We start from the raw sequence: 22,756 nt of genomic DNA, 5'->3' as shown, positions 1-22,756 counted from the left end.
AGGTGGGTTATTCTCACGATGAGTGGACTCCGCTCATCATTCACGAGAAAATGGCTGGTAACTGGGATGCCCAGTCCCATGATCAAAAGATCGAAATCAAATAAAAAATAATTGCAAACAAAACTCCCCCAGGATTGATGTTAGTTGGAGGCACCCGTTGTTTCGGGCAAGCCATGGATTGATGATTGTTGGTGGAGGGGAGTAAAAATCTTTACCTTTCTGTTTGGGAACCGCCTATAATGTATGTAGTATGGAAGATATTGGGAACTCTTGGTCGTTATGTTGACAATGAAAGCATACCTCTCAAAATTATTTTCATCTCTATTTTTGCTCCGAGCTCTGGCACCTCTGCAAATCCCTGCTTCCCTCTGCGAAGGGCCTATCTTTTACTTTTATGCAAGAGTCAGTAGTATTCCTTCTCATTCCAACCCACTCTTTAGTTGGCAAGCATCATGGATGGAAAGATCTAAGCATATATGGCCATTCAAATATATTTGAGCATGAATTATTATTGTTGACATTACCCTTGAGGTAAAAGGTTGGGAGGCGAAATATTAAGCCCCTATCTTTCTCTGTGTTCGATAAATACTATTTGTTCTAAAAATATGCTTTGAGTGGTAGCAATCATGGAAGACTAAATGATAGTTGAGTATGTGAAGTTTGCTGAATCAAAGCTCTGACATAGACTCTTCCTAAAAATAAGATGAATTGCAATTGTTTGATGACTGAGAACATAGTTTGTTAGTTTTCAAGAAAGTTTATGATCTATACTTTAACATGTGAATAGCTTGTTACTTGTTCATGAAAAGTTCTATGAGTTGAACTACTGTTATGACATATAATGATGCTAGAAAAGGTGACTGAAATTATCATTGATCAAACTTATGCACCTGCTAGCATTCACACTTCATAAATTCTTTCTTTTATCATTTACCTACTCGAGGACGAGCAGGAATTAAGCTTGGGGATGCTGATACGTCTCCAACGTATCTATAATTTATGAAGTATTCATGCTATTATATTATCCGTCTTGGATGTTTACGGGCTTTATTATGCACTTTTATATTACTTTTGGGACTAACCTATTGACCCAGAGCCCAGTGCCAGTTTCTGTTTTTCCCCTTATTTCAGTGTTTCGAAGAAAAGGAATATCAAACGGAGTCCAAACGGAATGAAACCTTCGGGAAAGTTATTTTTGGAAATAAAGCAATCCGGGAGACTTGTAGTGCACGTCAGGGGATCAACGAGGAAGGCACGAGGCAGGGGGGCGCCCTCCACCCTCGTGGGCCCCTTGTGGCTCCCCTGACGTATTTCTTCCTCCTATATATACCAATATACCCTAAAACCATCGGGGAACAGAATAGATCGGGAGTTCCGCCGCCGCAAGCCTCTGTAGCCACCAAAAACCAATCGGGACCCTGTTCCGGCACCCTGCCGGAGGGGGGAACCCTCACCGGTGGCCATCTTCATCATCCCGACGCTCTCCATGACGAGGAGGGAGTAGTTCACCCTCGGGGCTGAGGGTATGTACCAGTAGCTATGTGTTTGATCTCTCTCTCTCTCTCGTGTTCTTGATTTGGCACGATCTTGATGTATCGCGAGCTTTGCTATTGTAGTTGGATCTTATGATGTTTCTCCCCCTCTACTCTCTTGTAATGGATTGAGTTTTCCCTTTGAAGTTATCTTATCGGATTGAGTCTTTAATGATTTGAGAACACTTGATGTATGTCTTGCGTGGGATAACCGTGGTGACAATGGGTTATTCTATTGATCCACTTGATGTATGTTTTGGTGATCAACTTCCGGGTTCCGCCCATGAACCTATGCATAGGGGTTGGCACACGTTTTCGTCTTGACTCTCCGGTAGAAACTTTGGGGCACTCTTTGAGGTTCTATGTGTTGATTGAATAGATGAATCTGAGATTGTGTGATGCATATCGTATAATCATACCCACGGATACTTGAGGTGACATTGGAGTATCTAGGTGACATTAGGGTTTTGGTTCATGTGTGTCTTAAGGTGTTATTTTACTACGAACTCTAGGGCTGTTTGTGACACTTATAGGAATAGCCCAATGGATTGATCGGAAAGAATAACTTTGAGGTGGTTTCGTACCCTACCATAATCTCTTCGTTTGTTCTCCGCTATTAGTAACTTTGGAGTGACTCTTTGTTGCATGTTGAGGGATAGTTATATGATCCAATTATGTTATTATTGTTGAGAGAACTTGCACTAGTGAAAGTATGAACCCTAGGCCTTGTTTCCTAGCATTGCAATACCGTTTACGCTCACTTTTATCGCTTGCTACCTTGCTGTTTTTATATTTTCAGATTACAAAAACCTATATCTACCATCCATATTGCACTTGTATCACCATCTCTTCGCCGAACTAGTGCACCTATACAATTTACCATTGTACTGGGTGTGTTGGGGACACAAGAGACTCTTTGTTATTTGGTTGCAGGGTTGTTTGAGAGAGACCATCTTCATCCTACGCCTCCCACGGATTGATAAACCTTAGGTCATCCACTTGAGGGAAATTTGCTACTGTCCTACAAACCTCTGCACTTGGAGGCCCAACAACTTCTACAAGAAGAAGGTTGCGTAGTAGACATCACTAGGCTTTTCCCTAGTAGTGTTGGTGTTATTTTTGTGCAGATATAAAAGTTCTCGAAATGACCTGGAACTTCACGGAGAGTATTTTTGGAATCAATAAAAAATATTGGCGAAAGAATCAACAGAAGGGGACCCACCGGCTATCCACAAGGGTGGAGGGCGCGCCCCCTATCTTGTGGGTCACTCGAAGCTCCACCGACCTCAACTCCAACTCCATATATTCACGTTCGAGGAGAGAGAAAATCAAATTGAAGGATTCATCGCGTTTTACGATACGGAGCCACCTCCGCCTCCTGTTCTTCCTTGGGAGGGCAGATCTGGAGTCCGTTTTGGGCTTCGAAGAGGGGAAATCGTCGCCATCGTCATCATCAACCATCCTCCGTCACCAATTTCATGATGCTCACCGCCATGCGTGAGTAATCCCATCGTAGGCTTGCTGGACGGTGATGGGTTGGATGAGATTTACCATGTAATCGAGTTAGTTAGTTTAGGGTTTGATCCCTAGTATCCACTATGTTCTAAGATTGATGTTGCTATGACTTTGCTATGCTTAATGCTTGTCACTAGGGCCCGAGGGCCATGATTTCAGATCTGAACCTATTATGTTTCCATGAATATATTTGTGTTCTTGATCCTATCTTGCAAGTTATAGTCACCTACTATGTGTTATGATCCAGCAACCCCGGAGTGACAATAGTCGGGACACTTCCCGGTGATGACTGTAGTTTGAGGAGTTCATGTATTCACTAAGTGCTAATGCTTTGGTTTGGTTCTCTATTAAAAGGAGGCCTTAATATCCCTTAGTTTCCAATAGGACCCCGCTGCCACGGGAGGGTAGGACAAAATATGTCATGCAAATTCTTTTTCATAAGCACGTATGACTATATTCGGAATACATGCCTACGTTATATTGATGAATTCGAGCTAGTTCTGTGTCACCCTATGTTATAACTGTTGCATGATGAATGCCATCCGACATAATTATCCATCATTGATCCATTGTCTACGAGCTCGTTTCATATTGATCTTTGCTAAGTTACTTTTCCATCACCACGGTTACGATTGCTACAAAACTGCTACTATTACTTTTGCTACCGTTACTTGCATACTACTTTGCTGCAGATATTAAGTCTTTCAGGTGTGGTTGAATTGACAACTCAGCTGCTAATACTTGAGAATATTCTTTGGCTTTCCTTGTGTCGAATCAATAAATTTGGGTTGAATACTCTACCCTCGAAAACTGTTGCGATCCCCTATACTTGTGGGTTATCATGCCCCTTCTCTCTTTTCTCTCATTTTTTTGGTGGGCTTCTTTGGCCTCTTTTATTTTTTGTAAAGTCCGGAGACTCATCCCAACTTGTGAGGGCGTCATAGCTTCCTTCATCCTTTCCTCACATGGGACAATGCTCTAATAATGATGATCACCACACTTTTATTTACTTACAACTCAAGAGTTACAACTCGATACTTAGAACAAAATATGACTCTATATGAGTGCCTCCGGCGGTGTACTAGGATGTGTAATGATCTAGCGTAGAAAATGACATCAAAAAAATGAACAAACCATGAAAACATCATGCTAGCTATCTTACGATCATGCAAAGCAATATGACAATGATGGTGTGTGTCATAATAAACGGAACGGTGGAAGTTGCATGGCAATATATCTCGAAATGACTATGGAAATGCCATATAGGTAGGTATGGTGGCTGTTTTGAGGAAGGGTAAATGGTGGGTTTAATGCACCGGCAAAAATTGCGCGGTACTAAATGGTGGGATCTCACGGGTACAGAAAGTTACGGCTGCGGAAAAGTATTTTGGTGGACGCTTCTGGTCGTTTGGGAATATTTCTGAATTTATATGCCAAGAATTAGGGTTGGAGGACTCCCGGGGGGCCCACAAGCCAGTCCCCCCTAGGGCGCACCCTGAGGGCTTGTGGAGTCCTCGGGACTCTTCTGACTTCCTCCTCAAGTCCTACGTGTGTCTTCTGGTCCAAGAAAAATCATCGTAAAGTTGTATTCCGTTTGGACTCCATTTGATATTTCTTTTCTATAGAACTCAAAAACAAGGGGAAAACAGAAACTGGCACTGGGCTCTGGGTTAATAAGTTAGTCTTAAAAATAATATAAAATAGCATATTAATGCATATAAAACATCCAAAACAGATAATATAATAGCATGGAACAATCAAAAATTATAGATACGTTGAAGATGTATCATGGCCCACAACAATGACGTCTGGATGTTTTCTTCTGCCAAGGCTGTTTGGATCAATTGTTGCCTTCTTAGGGAGAGCAAGAGGTTGATCCTTGGCGACGGGATCACCGACGTGATGCCGACGGCTGTGCACCTGCACGGCTTCCTCCTTCAAGGATTCGTTGGGCAGACTGTCTTCTTGCCATTCAAGCCGAAGGTAGTAGTCGTGCGGGAGACGAGGTGCGCATGCATGTAAATGGCATGATGGTTCTTTCCGAAAGCTGCACGGGGGCACAGAGTAAACCTACATGTGGAAAGCACGCAGACTACTACCAGGTGGGGGGGCACGGCCCCCTCAGACTTGTACATAGCTATGTCATTGTTATTTAGGAATGATGCACACACTTCTTTTCATATCTCACGAGCCGCCGCTGCATGCAGGGGCCACCCTGATGCTGTCCTCTATACAACTTACTATCATGCTTGCGTCTTTGGTATTCTATTGCCCTTGGGCATCATGTTGTAGATCCGAGTTCAGCGTCACCGCTACTTTCCTTATGTCAACTCTCCCGGCTCTTCTGGCCTTATTAATCTCGGAGGTTAAAAACTATTCTAAGGCTCGGTGCGCTGTGTTAGTATCTTTCTCGCACCTCGTGGCTCGTACTAACAATTTTTCCTGCCAGCTCGTAGCACCCACAACAATGAGCATTTGGATGTTTTCTTTCGCCATGGTTGTTTGGATCAATTCTTGCCTGCTTAGGGACAGCAAGAGGGTGATCCTCGGCGACGGGATCACCAACGCGATGCCGGCAGCTGTGCACCTGCACGGCTTCGTCCTGCAGCGCTTTCTAGGGCAGGTGCTCTTCTTGCTATTCAAGCCGAAGGAAGACTTAGTGGAGATCTTTACAAATAAATGAGACAACAGCAGTGCTAGAGTTTGTAGTAGTCTGCTAGATGGCAAATGCTAAAAAAGCGGAAATATTCATAGGCAAGATTATGATTACAACAAAGTATGGTAATTAGCAAATTATTAACCCCCTTTTGATTGTTGCCCTAGTTCTCCACCGTCTCCTCGTCGTCCTCACCGACCTCCGATTCGTCCTCTTCATTGCGCGTGTCCTTGTAGTGGTCGATGAGGGCCTGATTCTAGGCCAACATCTTTTGAGTCAGATCCTTTTTCTCGGCATAGATTTTGCGGAATTCCTCATCATACGTGGCCAGCACGTCATCGGGGAGCTCTGTGATGATCTTGCAGGGATGGGCCATCAATGGTGGATGAGTGCCGGTGGCAACCTCGTCTTGACCACCTTCTTCCTCTTCTCCCTGGCCCCTGTTGGGCGGGCGTCCTCTGCCGTGGGCCTCCTGCCCGACCGGCGACGCGACGCTGCTACCACCACTGCCAACTCCTTCTTCCTCTTTAGGACTTCACCCCCCTCCGACACGCTCACCGACTTCATCTCCAGGAAGTGGATTTTATTTTCACCCCCATTGCCCGCGATCGAGTCCACCATAACCCAACTCATTTCCAGGTGTGGGCTTGAGCCTTGAAATAAGGCTTCGCTCAGCGTTTCTGCACTTTTGCCACTTTCGTGTGTCGTTGCGCGTGGGCGTGTGATGTGCTCGTGCATTGACTGGATCGGCGTGTCCCTGGCAACAAACGATACCATAGGAACGAACAATAGATAGCTATTCTTAAGAGGGGGGCAGGGCAGGGAAGATAGCTACTTTAAAAAATATTCACGAACTAAAAAATTACTCCTACATGCATTTAAAAAATATTCTTGAATTTCTCAAATATGAGTGCATTTAAAATGATTTCAAATAATAAGAATATGTTCAAATCCTAAAAAATATTCATGATTTTTAAAATAGGACTTTTCGTTTTTGCCACTCTAAAATTCAAACATCTCAGATTTGTCACTCTTAACTTTTGATAACATATTACAAATGCCATTCTGAGTGGCAAAAGCAAAAAATTTAGAGGGCAAATTAATTTTTTGTGCCACTCTGACATGGCTAGAGTAGGAAAAAAGAAATGTCAAGGGTTAGAGTGGCAAAACAAAAAAAGGCCATAAGGTAGATTGCAAAAAAATATAAAAACATTCTTTTAAAAATGTTCAGGGATATAAAGATGCTAAACAATCTAAAAATGTTATGAATTTTAAAAAAATGTGTTATCCGAAAAATATTCACACTTAAAAGTCTTTAAGTAGTTTTTTAACATGAAATTTGAAAATGTAGAAAGATAAAAAAAGAAAAGAATCAAAAAGCAGAAAAGGAATAAAACAAAAGAAAGGAAAGGAAAAAAATAAAAACCAGAAGACAAGAAAAAACCCATAAAACCAACAAAATCGGTTAAGGAAATTGTAAGAGAAGAAGAAACTAAAGTAAAAAAGTCGGTAGCAGCAACACTTACGCTAATTGGATCGTGCCCAAATGCCACCGCCATGCACGACAAGCCGAACTTCACTCATAACGAGCGACGAATACAGTTTCTTTTTGCTTCCTCTTTCCCCTTCCTTCAGAAAGAACGAAGCCAAACCGTCAGCTGTAGTCGCCTCGTTTGCCCACTGCCTTCTGTCACTCTCTTCCCGTGACAACCTTTGGTTGTTGGTGGGAGGGAAGTCACTGGATCCCATGTGTGGTTTGTTTAGCAATAGTTTAGGACTAGCTTGCTTATGTTTTTAGCTGGCCATGGTGTCTACCTCGGTGGTGGCTATGGCGGCAGTGAACAAATTTCCTTAGGATTCTTCGTAGATGTGTTGCTCTTTGTCGTCAGCAGTGGATCTGGTAGGTCTGGTGGTCAAGCCTGGTTGGTGCAGCGGTGATAGCAACTTGGTGGAGGCCCTATGTGCTTCAATCCCGTCCCCGAGATGGTGTTTGTTCTGGCACTTTGGTGGGGATTGGAGGCGTCGTTTCGGATGCAGCGGGGTGTTATCTCCTTCGAGAAAGGCGGTGGGGACCTGATCTGAAAGGCAACTGGTTCAACACGAGAAAGGAGGGTGTAGGATGACGGCTTCGAGTCTTCTCTCCTACATTGTTGGATGATGTTGCAGAGCCGTGTATACAAGAGCGTGGGGATGATTCTGGCCGACGAGCCACAAGGTCTCGAGCTACACGACAGCCTACTTCATCGGCTCATGATGCAACTTTGTCTACTATGGCGCTACTTCTTTCATGTGCAAGTTGGTGTCTCCCCTCTGTCTGGCCAAGCTTTAGCGACGATGGCATACGGCGGCGAGAGATGGTTGTTTTTCTTTTAGGGTCCCAAGAGTTTCTTTGTATTTTTTTCGTGGGGTTACTCTTGCAAAGTGTTGTACCGTCTATGTTTTGGATGCCTCTTGGTCATGGCTACATGTGGGTATGTATTTTTTTGAAAACCCCTATATATGAATTAATTAAACAAAAGGTTATTACAATCATTCATTACAACATATGGCACACAGGGCGGGACAGAGTTAACGAGCAACGCGTCGGACCTATTATTAAAACCAAACTTAGGAATCTCATGAGCCACCTCATTGGCACGCCGATTTATTTTCAAAAAACTCAAATTTGGAACGTCTTGGCAATACTCGGAGCCGTTTTCTTCAGGTCAACGAGAGGGGATCTGTCAAGCTTCTCATTAATAAAATTTGCCGAGTTAGTAATGGATTCCTTACCCTTTCCGAAAATTAAATTATTTCTAGATGCCAAGCTCGCCAGAAAAGGAATAAGATTTGCTCCAGCAGCTGCAAGCTCAACGAATAGGTTTACCTAAAAAAATAGCGACGAATAGATTTTCCCATTTCCTCTATGACATTTGTGACAATTCCTATTCGGCGCTTGTTGTGCCAGTTATAATAGTAATCGTACAGGACGCCTGTGTCTCCTGCGCTTCAGTTTTAGGCTGCTCCCAATGAACCGGTGCTTATATGGGGTGCTAAGCATATTAAATAGCTTAGCAACCAAACTCCCCAATGCATAGGTGCTTAGCTTCTTGTAGCTAAGCTCCCTTCATTTAATGATTTAGCTACTAAACTCTCTCATGCATTGGTGAGTTTGCTTTATTTAAATGTTTTGGCTAGGTTTACGCGCTTGGCGTTGGTTCTTCCTGGGGTCACCAAACCCATCTCTCTCCTCTTAATTGCCTTGCCACATCAGATTTTTCGTCTACATGGCATGCTTAGCACCCGTACAAGGTGGAGCATTGGGAGGGGCCTTAAGTGGACCCGCCCATATTAGCATCTCTTCTCGCATCGGTTTAGGTTCCCACCGGTTTCTTTTGGGTTGGGTTCTTTTTGGTTTGTTCTATACTAATTGTTTTTCCAGTTTTTTTGTTCTTTTTTCCCCTTTTTTGTTTATCTTTTCTATTCCAAATTCTTTATTTTTTCAAATTTGTGTTTTTTAACTTGTGAACTTTTTTCTCAAATTCATGAATATTTCTTTTCAAATCCATGACCTTTTTCCAAATTTGTGACTTTTTAATAAAATTTGTGAACCTCTTTATCAATTTGTAAATGTTTTTGATTTTTTTTAAAAAAATTGGCTAACATTTTTCGTGTTTGTGAATTTTTTGAATTCGTGTTTTTTTATTTTGCGATTTTTTCACTTTTATGATTTTTTTTATAAATGCCAACTAGTCAACGGTCAACCATTAATCGATCGAAAGAAGTGCGAGGGAGGGGGCAAACGACCGAGCTTTCCACGTAGACTGAAGCCAATACTTTTTACCGGGCCAAGGCCCACACGAGGGAGCTTGTGCGCCATTGCGCCAACTAGCGCCGAATAAGCGCTCTCAACCCTTGCTATGAGTCTCTCTATTTATCATGTTCGAAGTAAAGTCCACATAATGTGCAAAGCGTTCCTTAGCCGACATTGTCCGGCGTTACGTGGAGGGATCTTCTCAACGTTTACATTTGCTTATTTTTCTTCTTCGGTTTCTAGTTGGTTTTCCTCAACAAAAAAAACTGGTTCCTGTAATTTGTTTAAAGGACTTTATGTTGTGATTCATCTCTCCCTTGTTAATAGCAGTAGCTAGATTGCAATATGTACCTTGTTCTTCAATACAATGATCATATCAGATGCCCTACGTGATTGTGATTCATCAGATGTAATCGTTATGGTGTGTTTGTTGCAGTGTAATGAATTGTCACTTTATGATCAGATTTGCATATGTCTTAATTCATTGATTCATATGAGTTCTTTTATGCGACATATATGCTCTTTGATATATCAGTATTGCACTAGCCGTGTTTAGATGAATGATCTTCTAGAGGAAGTTGCGTATTTTAGTTGAGTTTTGCAATTACTCTACAACAGAGATATAATGTGAAAAAAGGTTGTATTGTGTTGTTGCCACCAAGAGGAAGTTATGTAGTTGTCCTTTAAACACAGGGTGAAGACAATATATTATCTTTACCATGTCACTATACTTAGTGCAATACTCTATTTTACTTAATATTCTGAGATGCATACTAGATAGCGTTTTTGCGGTGGGGGTATAAAGTATAGGTGTTGTTGGATTAATGGTGTATAGATGTCCGGGCGTGATGCCTATATCCAGTTATGCCATGTATAATTACAGTCATAAAAACTGTAATTTAATCAATACACAATTGTAATTTGTTCACCATGTCATGTTATCTTGTATGGAGAGATGTCATTAGTGAAACTATGGGTCTCAGTCCATTCATCTTTTTTGCTTTCAACCCGGTCAACTTTCTCTTAATCCTGTTTAGAATCTGGATTTTCTTTTCTTTTGTTTCAATCAATACTTTCAAACACAAGTTACATTGATCTTTGTAACTAGAAAGGCTAGTAAGACTGACAATCTTACAAGTTTCGTTGGGGGCGATGCAAAGCTCTGCATTTGTCGCCGCTTTCACGCTTCCCTCACGGATGGTGTAGATGTTCTCTTGTGCTTGCACTCCTCCTCATCATGTGTGAAGCTCCTCTCAAACCTATACATGCGCGATGAAGAGTCAAGTAGTATACCATTGTCGAAGGTGACAAGACACGTGTAAAAGAGAAGATTCACCTTTATATGTTTGAAGTAGATGTTGCACGTGTCTCTTGACAAAGGAACTCTTACAGGTGATGTCTACGGGAGGCTCCGTATCACAAGGTGTGGATTTTCTGCGGCGAACCTTGCCATAGCCGCCTCATCGTTATCATCGGCGGAGGCTGCTGCATGACGAGCTGGTCCTTCTTCTCCTCCTTGCGCGACAGAATCCGTATTTGGGAGCGAGGAACTCCACCACCTCCTACCTCGTGACGTCCAAAAAGTTTAGCTCGGATTTCGACTCCAGGTACCTCCAAGCCTCAGTGTCATAAGCGCGCGCCGCGAGCTCTAGTGCCTCGAATATCCCGATCCGGTGCCAACATCCCAATGCACAAGATCTCCGTGGCATAGCGGCCGGACGACCGGAGCTGAATGCCGGGGAAACCCATGCCGCTCCTCAGCTTGGCGTTGCCGCGTGACATCCTCAAATCGGCGGTGGCAGTGGAGCGACGACGGACTAATTCGGTGGTTCAGCGGCCTGCCAGACGCAGAGACTATGGATCTGCGATGGGGCAGTGAAGTGGCTACCGAATGGGGTGGAGCGGTGGCTGATAGGGCGGAAGGGGGCGTTGACGATGGTGCCCATATTCGGCAGCAGCGATGATGTAGGGGAAGCCGCGGCAGGATGAAGTTTGACGTGCGCGGGCTTCGCGCGACCACGATATTTGTTTTGCGGCAACCGACTACTGCCATATATTTACAGCATGCGAGGCCAAAATAGATGCCGTAAAAATTTACAGCACGGTTTAGAGATAGGGCAGCTCCTAGAGCATCGTTTTTGATACGAATGCCTAAAACCGGTTGTTCAGGCGAAAGTCATCTTCATGCTGATATGGTCTGTTGAGATGCTCTAGTGCCCGATGTCACGTGTTTTCTCACCGCAACAAAAAGCAACATCAAACGTGTTCGTTTTGTCCCGTCGCACCAAAAAACTGACACATGCGGCTGCTGACTCGCACGCGATAGCAGTACTTCTGGACGACGAGTGTACCAGCGAGAGGCGATAAATAGCAAAACTGCGGTCGTAAAGCCGCGGGGCCCACGTGCACCCCCGCACAACGAACATCCCTCTTCGGGGTCACAAAACCGGGGTGCCGTGCGCCCGCCCGCCACGGTGGTGCCCCACCCCCTTTGCCCTTATCCCTTCCGCTTCCTGGTGGCCCCCGTCCCCTCGCTCACCACCCACCATCATCCGTTTCCTCCGTGTCACCGGCTGTGGGTCCAGAAGGTCCGCGGCCCCCGCGTGTCAGTGACGCAACCTTCCGTAGCCCCGCGTACCGTTCCAGCGCCCCGCGACACGTGGAGCTCGCACGCTGCTCCCCGGCGCTCGCTATAAGCCATTTTTCCTCCATCCCCACCTTTCCTCCTCCCTCCCCACTCGTGGCCGGACCTGACCTGACCTCGCGTCGTCACTGTCGCTCGCGAGACTTCGCCGGATTGGAATCAGATACGGCACGACGGCGACGATTTCAGCCGCCGGCTCCGTCGAGCTCCGCTAATCCGTGGCTCAGCCCAGCATCAGGTGGCTCCGGTGGCCTGATTCGACGCCCGATCAGGTAATTTCACCTCCTATGCAATAATAACTAACTTTAGGCGCGAGTGCGATTCTCTCGGCTGCTGCTGATTTCGTCCAGCCTCCGACGTGCTCTCCTCCGTCTCTGCTCTGATCCTCTCTTCTTCGGCTATCCCAATCCAGAGATTTGGGCATTTTTGCAGTTCGCTCTGCCTGCCGTCCGCGATTTGCAGAGCTTGGTGCGGACGGAACCTTCGATACTGTTGCATATTTGCAGGGTTCTGTGTTCTGTTCGGCATAATCATCCGCAGGGGCTGGTTGCTCTGTTCGTGGGGCTCAATTGCGTGTAGGATTGGTTGGCGGTGTGTGGTGATTGGACGCCCAGGCTCAGTTGCGTGAGAGATGAACACTTCACTCGAAACCGACCACTTGCATTAGAATCGATTGCGTGGGGGTTTGGTTTTGTCTGACTGCGTCTGCATACAATCTTCATCTTCTGATAGTAATTTCCTTACTGCGGTGCAAGTCAAGTTTATTGATTATATTAGCAATCTTCTGATAGTAACTTCCTTACTGCAGTGCAACTCAAGCTTATTGATTATATTGACAATCTTCTGATAGTAATTTCCTTACTGCGGTGCAAGTCAAGTTTGTTGATTATATTGGCAATCTTCTGATAGTAACTTCCTTACTGCAGTGCAACTCAAGCTTATTGATTATATTGACAATCTTCTGATAGTAATTTCCTTGCTGCAGTGCAAGTCAAGCTTACTGATTATATTAATTTATTGATGATGCAGGATGGCGTTGAAGAAGGCCAAGTCGTAGTCACGCCTGGAATGGATGCTAGGGAATCGAGCCGTGGCCAGGAAGAACACGCACCTCTGAGTCTATCCATGGTCCGTGACACTGTACGTCGATCCATAGACTTGAGGCAGTGATCAGGTTTTGTTCAGTGCAAGAACTCGCCATGGGCAGTGCCTGCTCAAGGAACAGAGGCCAGGTGGTCCATGAGGATCAACTGTACAGCGTCAAGTTCTCCAAGAGCGGCAGCTTCAAGTGGCTGCTCCACACGCTGTCACGCAGCAGCTCTGATGTGCTCCGGAAGGCGCAGGGACCGGGCCCAGGTCGCCGCCCGTCGCTGGTTGAACTTTGCGTGGCCAGAGTCCGTGAGGTAATCCTGTGACCTCATATCTTCAGAGTTTGGCCATGCGATGCCTCTTCTTGGCTGAGTTGATGTGGGTGATTGCAGGACATAAGTAGGTATTCAGATTTCTCCATGCTGCCTAGGGATCTTAGCCAGCAGATATTCAACGAATTGGTGCGGTGTAGCTACATCAATGAGGAGTTGCTGGGAGCTTTTCGCGACTGTGCTTTGCAGGTGAAATTTTGGTGCCTGTTTGGTAAACTGTTTCGAATGAAATAGACAGTGATGTTTTGTCTTAAATACAATTTTTAAGGCGAAACAATGGGAAAATTCCCCACTGAATTTTTTATTAATATGGGTTATGTACAAAAGAATGATGAATAAAATAATAGTACAAGTCTAGCTTATCCCTGTTAACTATGAACAATTACTTGATGTAAAATTAAAGTTCCCGTACCATCAATCAGGCCTTTATATGTAAATGTATTTTATTTTTCTCGACAAACTCTTATGTGTATTATCAGGGAGTGAAGAAAGGCATCTTATCAGACATTCATTGTTGGTTTTTCAAGGTTCACTCAGTAATTTAGAATGCAATTCTTTGTCAAGCTTGTCTTGAGCTTGTTCCTAGAAAGTAAAAATTACTTTGGTAAATTTATCCGGTAAGAATGAAAAAGTCCCTATTCCTTAGGGAAGCCCATTTAATAGACCATTTGAGATCACTTGGGTAGCTAGCTACCTTATTCCTAGTCAGATGGCACTTCTTGCTTAAGGTAAATTGCAAGCCAAGCCACCAGTTTGCTTGGTGAGCTAGACCAGAAAAGAAAAACTTGAAGGCTTCTATCGCGCTCTGGGACGAGTTAGCCTTATATGTCAACCAATTAATCTTCCACACTATTCGGTATCAGGATATTTGTCTGGATGAGTACCCTGGAGTGAAGGATGCTTGGATGGAAGTAATCGCTTCTCAAGGGCAGTCCTTGCTATCTGTTGACATCTCTTGCTCTGATGTGACTGATAGTGGATTGAATCTTCTCAAAGATTGCTCAAATATGCAAAGTCTGGCATGCAATTACTGTGATCGAATTTCTGAACATGGACTTAAAACAGTGTCAGGTAAGTGATGACAATAGTCCAGTAGCTGTGCGAGTCTGGGGGGTGAATGTTCATTTTTATGATGTATGATGTGTGTCTTCATTTTGCAGGCCTCTCAAACTTGACATCGCTCAGCCTTAAGAAATGTGCTGCTGTTACAGCTGAAGGAGCAAAAGCCTTTGCCAAGTTAGTTAACTTGGTAAATTTGGACCTTGAGCGATGCCCAAAAATTCATGGTGGCCTTGTTCATTTAAAAGGTGGCCTTTTGTTTCCTGAACCAATTGTTTGTAAAGCATGCCCAATCACCTAATTTATTCCAACTTATACATTTCCATTTCCTGACATGTGATACATACATTTGTTTGTAGTCACTATAAGAACTGGCATGCGGCCGCTCAATAGCAAGTAACTCCGAAAAACTACTTGCCTCTGTTGCAATAACATAACATTCTTTTACAGGCTTGAGAAAACTGGAAACACTGAATATGAGATATTGTAACGGCATCACTGATTCAGATATGAAGTATTTATCAGGTTATAACTCTTCTATGGCTAGTCTAAACCAATCTATGTTTTCATACATATTGATCTACAATGCAATGCCCTTCTCCTTGTGTAGATTTTACGAGCTTGAGAGAGTTGCAACTGTCTTGCTGCAAAATAAGCGATTGTGGTGTTTCTTATCTGAGAGGTAACCCCCAAACACATGCTCTTGAATTGTTTTTTTTTTGTTGACTAACTCTTCGTTTTTATTTACATAGTAACCTGAGGGTTTATAAATTTAGCCGTGTTTAAGTTGTTGGTTTGATATCTTAGGTCTATCCAAACTATCCCACCTAAATCTGGAGGGCTGTGCAGTGACTGCTGCTTGTTTGGAAGCTATATCAGGTTTTACATCCTTTCCTTATACAGCACCCTGCTGTTGATGCTACTTCCGTGAAAGTTTCTTTGGCTTAGTCTTGCACGTTGAAGGGTGCTGACAATTGTGTATAGTTTGATCTATTATGTATGTTGCAGCAGGAGGACGATTGGGCCTTAGAACTCTGTAGAAGTATGTGTGTCATGAACTTATTCACAAGTTACTGCAGCAGTCTTATATTTTTATTCTATCTCTAGAATTCATGCCCCAGAGAGATGCCCTTTTGGTAGAAAGATAACATGATATCTTTATAAGTTTGCTTCAGAAGTTTAAAGAGAATGAGTCAAAGTAACATATTAGTTAGCCAGATAGTTCTTCTGTGCATTTATGGGGACACCGTGCTGTTCTATGTAAAAATGATGAGAGATGTTTTTACCTCTTCTGTTTCCGAGAGTCAGTGTATGGAGTTTAACTCCATTATTTTGAAAGGAAGCTTGTGTTGTTGACCGGAGGAGTTAAATGTTCCTTTTACAAGGACATTGTTAGTTACGAGGCCTGAACTTACTATTTCACTGTTGCATGGTTACTCTGTTGTAATACTCATTTATGTTGTAGCATTCGGTTAGCATTTCATGCATAATTATGCAAATAGTTGCAAGCTCACTATCTGGGTGCCAAACTTCATTAATAGTCATGCTATTTCAGGATTGGCTTCATTGGTTTTGTTAAATCTCAATAGGTGTGGCATATGTGATGAAGGCTGTGAGAAATTGGAAGGTAAATACGGCACCAATTGCTGTCCATATGGTGAACACAACTCTTTTTACTTTCTGAGATCATTTGTGTGTGATGGCATGCGTTATGGGATACATGTTTCCTTGTTTGAGATGTAGGTGTCTAGCTCAGTAGTTACATTGATGGATCCGCAATGCATCTCTGTTTCCTTCACCCACATTTTTTTCAAGCATGCATATTTTTACCCTTTTGTGACCTGAATCTGTCCAAGTGTGTTCCTTTGTCCTGCACAGCTACACCCTTTTATAGCTCACTGTCTGGTAGCTCATGGTCTGGTGCTGCCTTGCAGGTCTTGTCAAATTGAAGGTTCTTAATTTAGGGTTCAACCACATTACAGATGCCTGCTTGGTTCATCTACGAGGTGAGTATTAATCACTGTTTAACTTTGTATTAATTTGTTATATAGCAACATTTGAACATGCTAATATCGAAATCCTTGAGACACCCATCTACGCAAGCAACAAGTGTTTCACATCTTTAATGGTTACTTGGTTGATTTGGTCATCCTATATTAAAATGTTTTGAGACACTCCTCTCTTATTTTATCAGTTTTGTACTAAAATTAACAAAGTCATTGTTGTGCATGATTTCATAAAACCAGATTTTTTTTTTGTTTCTCAAACACGCACGTGAATGCACGTCATTTTGTAGTAGAAGAAAGTACCGAGAAGGCGCGGATCTTACAAACCAACTAGAAAACCCAAACGAAAATGAAAGAAACAAGAAACTAAGAACAGCCCCGAAGGAATTTATGCAAATGAAGCAACAGCATAAAACATGATTATTATCCTTCAAGAAAGATGGCTGGTATTTTATCTTTTTGCCTATGCACAAAGATGCTTGTAAGATGAAAGCAGAGGCATGTTTAAGAACATGCAGAGGATCTTGCACTTCTTGCGTGCATGTTATTCATTTTCTAGATCAAAATGGAGTGTCAATTGGGAGCACTTGTCTCTTGTATTAAATCTTGTATAAAAATATATTTAAAAAAATATAACCATGGAGACGGGCATTTGAATCGTGGATCCGGTATGCTAAACAACACAATGTGGGGACAATTTGTATATGATGTTCTTTGCTCCTTCCAGAATTGATCAATTTGGAGTGTTTGAACTTGGACTCATGCAAGATTGGTGATGAGGGGCTATTGCACCTGAAAGGTGAGTTCCTTCAGCATGTCTTAATTTCTCTTTTCTTTTTTTTACAACTGTAGTAGCATGTCTCACTTCATCTCCTATTACATCTTGTTTTATAAAATGTTGAATAGAACAATCATCGAGTTAACCAGCTCGTGCAGTTTACTGTTGTGGAATGGCATACGATTTTTATTTACCAGACTTTTCTGCAGTTAGCAGTATAGCATTGATGGGGCATTCTTGTTTGCGTGCAGAAATTTGTATTGAGCGTTTGTGGTTAGCCTAGTTTAGCGCTTTCTGTCTAGAAAAATCAAATTTTGGCTCTCCTTTTTTTTTGAATAATAGCTGTCCTGTTGTAAAGCACTAATTGATACATTTGGCTGTTCTGTAGGCCTTTTGCAGTTGAGAAGTTTGGAACTTTCGGACACTGCAGTTGGAAGCAATGGACTTCGTCATCTCTCTGGTTTGTTTACGCTTTGCCAAATTCTGTTTCACGAACTGTTGATTCTCCGTCTCCCCCCTCTTTAATTTGCCTTCGTTTTAGTAGTCCAGTTGAAAAGTTAGTTTGTCACATTATTCTTGCTGCTAATTTGTGAGAAAATTGAACTTGCTTCTGCTGTAACCAATGTAAGCTAGGTGATCACCATAACACTGGAATACATGTAATTATGTCTTGTCGGCTTCTGGTCTAATGATTGGTTACTAGATGTAGATTACTTCTAGTAATGTGTTTATAGAAATATTGTTTTCATCTTGGTGGCCAATGCATTATCTTAGATTATATTGTCATTTTCTGGGCTGCCTACCTGTATTGTGGTCAGGTGGCTTGTGTCAAGGCATAAACCACTGGTTCACACAATTCTAGAAATACCACTCAAAGTTTCATGATAGAGGGGCCAATGGTGATAATGTACAGTGGTATGTTTGGCAATTTTCCATATCTGAAACTGATCAGTTATGTCAGGAAATGACTCCATGTTTAATGGTACATTGCATGCACACATTTCATTGACAGTGACCCCTGACTTTTATCTTGCTACATAAACAATGCCTAGCTTAATGTGCTCTCAACAATTGATAGTTGAGACATAATATTCATCTTAATCACAATGCTGAAGTGTTATTATGAGGTTTATGTGTCTGAACTCTTACGGTCGATATTATTTTATTTTTCACTATAGTTATGCAACGGTTCTTTTGCAGGTCTTCGGAATTTGCATAGCATGAATCTCTCTTTTACAGTGATTACGGACATTGGTCTGAAGAAAATTGCTGGCATGAATTCACTGAGGTCACTGAATCTTGATAATCGCCAAATCACAGACAATGGCTTGGCAGCTCTTACAAGTATGTCTCTCATACGCCCAGGTCTTGTGATGATGTATAGCTCAGCCAAATTTTGTCGTTTGTTGCGTTAGTTATTGGGTTTCTAGTTTTAAACCAAGTGTCTACATCTTTAAGCAGTTTCATTGGTAATATAAGGGTTACAGTTGTGTTAATAACTGGATCATGAAGAGTGTCTCTTCGGGGCACTTCCATAACCTTGCCCCTGAGATTCCGTATTTCCACTGTTTACCTATCTAGATGCTAAATTTCTGTCGTTTAGAGAACTTGTGAACTGTAATATGGGCAAGATAGCCCTTTATGACAGCGGTTCGCCCGGTGTTGCAATAATTTGTAGTCTTTCGGATGTGTTTGGACATAACATCAAGTTGGCTAAAGTCTACTTATTTGGTCAATGCAGCTCTCACCGGATTAACGCACCTTGATCTCTTTGGAGCTCGTATAACTGATGCTGGGACAAACTGCCTCAGATGTAAGGGTGCATGATTAAATCAAAAGATCAATTCAATCATACGACACCTAACATGGTTGTCACTATTTCAGGTTTCAAGGGTCTGCGGTCTCTGGAGCTCTGCGGTGGGCTAATCACCGACGCCGGAGTGAAGAACATCAAGGACCTCAAAGACCTGACGTTGCTTAACCTATCCCAAAACGGCAACCTCACAGACAAGACCTTGGAGATAATCTCGGGTACGTGCATCTTTCACATTTCTTTCTTTCATCTCCCCAGAACTTCCGATATGATCATCACAGTTACATATCCTTGTCGCAGGCCTGACCGCTTTGGTCTCGCTGAACCTGTCGAGCTCCCGGGTGTCCAACGCCGGTCTCCACCATCTGAGGCCGCTGCAGAACCTGCGCTCGCTGTCGCTCGACTCGTGCAAGGTGACGGCCTGCGAGATCAAGAAGCTTCAGCTGGCCGCCCTCCCCAACCTGGTAAGCGTGCGGCCGGAGTAGTCCGGTAATCGGCACCTCCGTCCATCTGTAGATAGCCACTACGAGTAGAGCAGCAGAACGTGCCTGCGCGTCTGTACATACATAGTCTTGTGAGTTACGGGAGGGATTGTTGATCTGATGATAGACTGAACTGTTTATGTCGTCTACGGTGTGCCCATTAAAGCTGATGCGAAGAAACAACTGTAAATGCGTCGTGCTTCCTCCGCATTTGGGATGGTATGTAAAATGTAATGGCTCCTGTACATAACAGTTGGTGTTTGCGAAGTTTTGTTGCATGGTGCCACGATCCTGGTTACGATTCTCAGCGTGGATCGTTTCCCTTGGCGTGTGATATGGTGGTGTGATGAGGGGCACCGCTGTGGTACTAAACAACTCACAAACAGCAGCAGCCAACTCTTTCAAAGTGGCAAACTCTCAAATATATTTCATGGTATTAAACAACTCACAAGTAGCGACAACTAAATCATAAGATGAAATCACAAGGATCCTGTATGGATATATATATTTCATGGTACCAAACAACCAACAAGAAGCAACAACTAAATCATAAGATGAAATCATAAGGATCCTATATTAACGACATGCCCTTCAATCCATACACGAGAGCTAAGAACAGGCCTTTCAGTTCAACTAAACTAATGCGCATAGCACAACACATCAACTTCATCAGATGCTCCCTTCGCATGGAACAGCTGAAGAGAACTTAGACTAGAAGCACCTATGAGTTAGATGTGAACACAACTAAAAATGAAGGATTTATACTAGAAGCACCTACAATTTAGATGGGAACACAACTAAAAATGAAGTATAAATTTGTAAGTCTCAACCTGTGTATCACGAGCAAACTTGTGGAGCCTCGTGTTGTAATTAAATCTTGAACTGCTTGCATAACTTTTGACTCAAGACCTTAAATCACTCACCGTTCGTTGTGCACAAAAGATGACTTGAAATGTCATCTTATACAGCCCGAAATTTCTCCACACATGACAGCGTGTGGCCGACAAAAAATCCAGCGGGCAGAGTGTGGGTTGTGGACGAGATTCCGTAGCTGGGATTCATCGTCGTGCCTGGTCGTCTAAATTCAGTCGTCCCCCTAGCAGTGCTCTAGACCCTTGTAGAATTAATTCAGTTTATATGGAAGGTTGCAGCTTGAAATCTGATGTGTCATTTCTCCCGAAATAGGCATCGGAACCTTTCCAATATAGATAATGGTTTCACATGTGTCTTTCTTTGTCTTCTCCACCGGTTTAACTTATGTATGAGGCTTGACCTCACACGTTGATGCATTGGTCATGGACTAGTCCAGATCATCCTACCTTCCTCAAGCAAAACAATCCTTGGTTTTGAGGTATTTTGTATTGACTTCTTCACATGAGGGAATTGCTCAACCTTGATTGCTTGTTCCACCGTAGGCTCGAGTACATGGTTTACTCCTTGATGTGTAAAGGAATACTTTAGAACTTTCCCGGTGAGTAGCACTGTGATGGAACTACTACAGCCTTCCCAAAAGAAGATGACAGGATCACATTGACATCACATCGCATACCACCTTGTCCACATAACTTCCCGCTGAAAATGCCACCCTCACACAATGTGTAATCTTTACCTTACTAACGCCATTCAATCATTTCACATAACTAGTCAATGTGTACGTGCAATGCACGCAAATTTGAAAGTATATTAAGTGCATGCGGATATTAAGTAAGATATTATTTGCGTGTTATTAGTGATTAGCACTACATTTGGCATGAAATTAACTGCACGCTAAACGTGTTGAACACTCGACATTGAAGCAGTCTAGGTCGTCGGATTGACATGATTTGATGGTCGAGATTAATTGGATCTGCCCCTTTGGGTCTTTTTATATTGGTATAGATATGGCTGGGGTTACCTCCATGTTGATATCCAAGAGCAAGCACAAGATAACTACTAATGATGTTGTTGTAGTTGCCAACATCAATGAGATTATCGCCATCTCCTTCATATGAACTCAGAGGTGCCCCGGTCTCAAAAGTATAATACTTTGCATCTTTCTTCTCAGATTCACATTTATCACTTGAGTCATCGGACATGTGTCCATCCTTTGTGAGCAACACCTTCTTTAAATTAGAACAACCCTTCATGAAATGACCTCTACCCTTGCATGTGAAGTAGCTTCTTCTGCGGTTGTCTTTGCGTGAGGACAAATCTGCAACAATACTTCCATCAGCTTCCCGGTGATTTGAACTTATCCAAGTGCTTGATGTGTAGGTGTGGCTGCAGGCTTGGCGACGCTTCAGCTATTGACTAGAACAAACAACTTGATGCACAAGTTCTTGCAAGTCTTAATATGGAACCATCTCTATTCTTTCTTGCAAATCTTCATTGGCCATGAAAGAAACTTAAGATTGTGGCCTCCTGTTGCTCATTCACCCATGTACTAATCATTAGAATCTCCGTTTCTTTATAGTACTCATCAACACTACAATTCCTTGTGTGAATCATTGCATTCGATTGTACAAGGTTCTTGTGAAGTGTTCGGGAATAAAGCATCTCCGAATCAGATTCTTCAATTGCGCCCATGCATCTGGATGACCTCCAACACGACATAGTTGGTTCCACCAAATCATATCGTACCTTCTTCTGCTCTGTGTAGTGGTGGCTATCAAAGATCTGACCCACACGGATCTCCCACTCCAAATAGTCATCGGGCTCAGTTTCCCATTGAATGATGGTATGATAAATTTTGAACTTACCAATCTCATCATCTTCATAGTCATGATGAGAATGCCCATGACCTCTTCCTCCCATGTAGAAGCCTTCTTGGGTTTCACCTCGGCGATCGTGATGAGCACGTCGTTGTCGCAACTCGCAGTATTCTTGAGCATCATCGTAGTGGTCACTCCAGCACTCTCCGTGGTGATCCATTGTATGGGGGAATTGTCGTTGTCAACCCCATGCATCAAGTCCATCTCGTGGTGGAGATGGTGGCTCCCAAACAACATCTTGTTGGTCGTGGTGAGCATGTTGTTGTGGTGTAGCGTTGTAGCTATGGGCATCATCGGAGGAGTATAC

The 22,756-nt window shown here is 43.0% G+C and overlaps 1 protein-coding gene across 3 annotated transcripts; it reads left to right on the top strand.

Annotated features, from left to right (window-relative positions):
* The first annotated feature begins 12,192 nt into the window (after positions 1–12,192).
* On the top strand, positions 12,193–19,975 carry LOC123053821 (putative adenylate cyclase regulatory protein). 3 transcript variants are annotated; one of them, XM_044477392.1, is made up of 17 exons: positions 12,215–12,412; positions 12,553–12,608; positions 13,170–13,543; positions 13,622–13,750; positions 14,425–14,632; positions 14,722–14,868; positions 15,071–15,145; positions 15,231–15,302; positions 15,428–15,499; positions 16,176–16,247; positions 16,555–16,626; positions 17,354–17,425; positions 17,793–17,864; positions 18,605–18,748; positions 19,146–19,217; positions 19,289–19,435; positions 19,518–19,975. In XM_044477392.1, exons 3-17 carry the CDS (start codon positions 13,340–13,342, stop codon positions 19,700–19,702), a joined length of 1,743 nt encoding a protein of 580 aa, XP_044333327.1. In that variant the 5' UTR covers positions 12,215–12,412; positions 12,553–12,608; positions 13,170–13,339; the 3' UTR covers positions 19,703–19,975. The 3 variants fall into 3 exon arrangements, with proteins under 3 accessions (XP_044333326.1, XP_044333327.1, XP_044333325.1); XM_044477390.1 differs by having other exon boundaries at positions 12,216–12,412; positions 12,553–12,759; XM_044477391.1 differs by lacking the exon at positions 12,553–12,608 and having other exon boundaries at positions 12,193–12,412.
* The last annotated feature ends 2,781 nt before the right edge of the window (positions 19,976–22,756 follow it).

Source organism: Triticum aestivum, chromosome 2D, assembly GCF_018294505.1.
Source record: "Triticum aestivum cultivar Chinese Spring chromosome 2D, IWGSC CS RefSeq v2.1, whole genome shotgun sequence".
NCBI classification, from domain to species: Eukaryota; Viridiplantae; Streptophyta; class Magnoliopsida; order Poales; family Poaceae; genus Triticum; species Triticum aestivum.
The sequence above is the reverse complement of the archived record's forward strand: the minus strand, read 5'-3'. Positions and strand labels throughout refer to the sequence as shown.

What these genes read in the sequence shown, in the direction of transcription:
- LOC123053821 (XM_044477391.1), top strand. Translation starts at nt 13,340, where the DNA reads ATGGGCAGTGCCTGCTCAAGGAACAGAGGCCAGGTGGTCCATGAGGAT. An exon ending in TGGGACAAACTGCCTCAGAT is followed by an intron (nt 19,218 to 19,288) that starts GTAAGGGTGCAT and finishes TCACTATTTCAG; the next exon opens with GTTTCAAGGGTCTGCGGTCT. An exon ending in GACCTTGGAGATAATCTCGG is followed by an intron (nt 19,436 to 19,517) that starts GTACGTGCATCT and finishes TCCTTGTCGCAG; the next exon opens with GCCTGACCGCTTTGGTCTCG.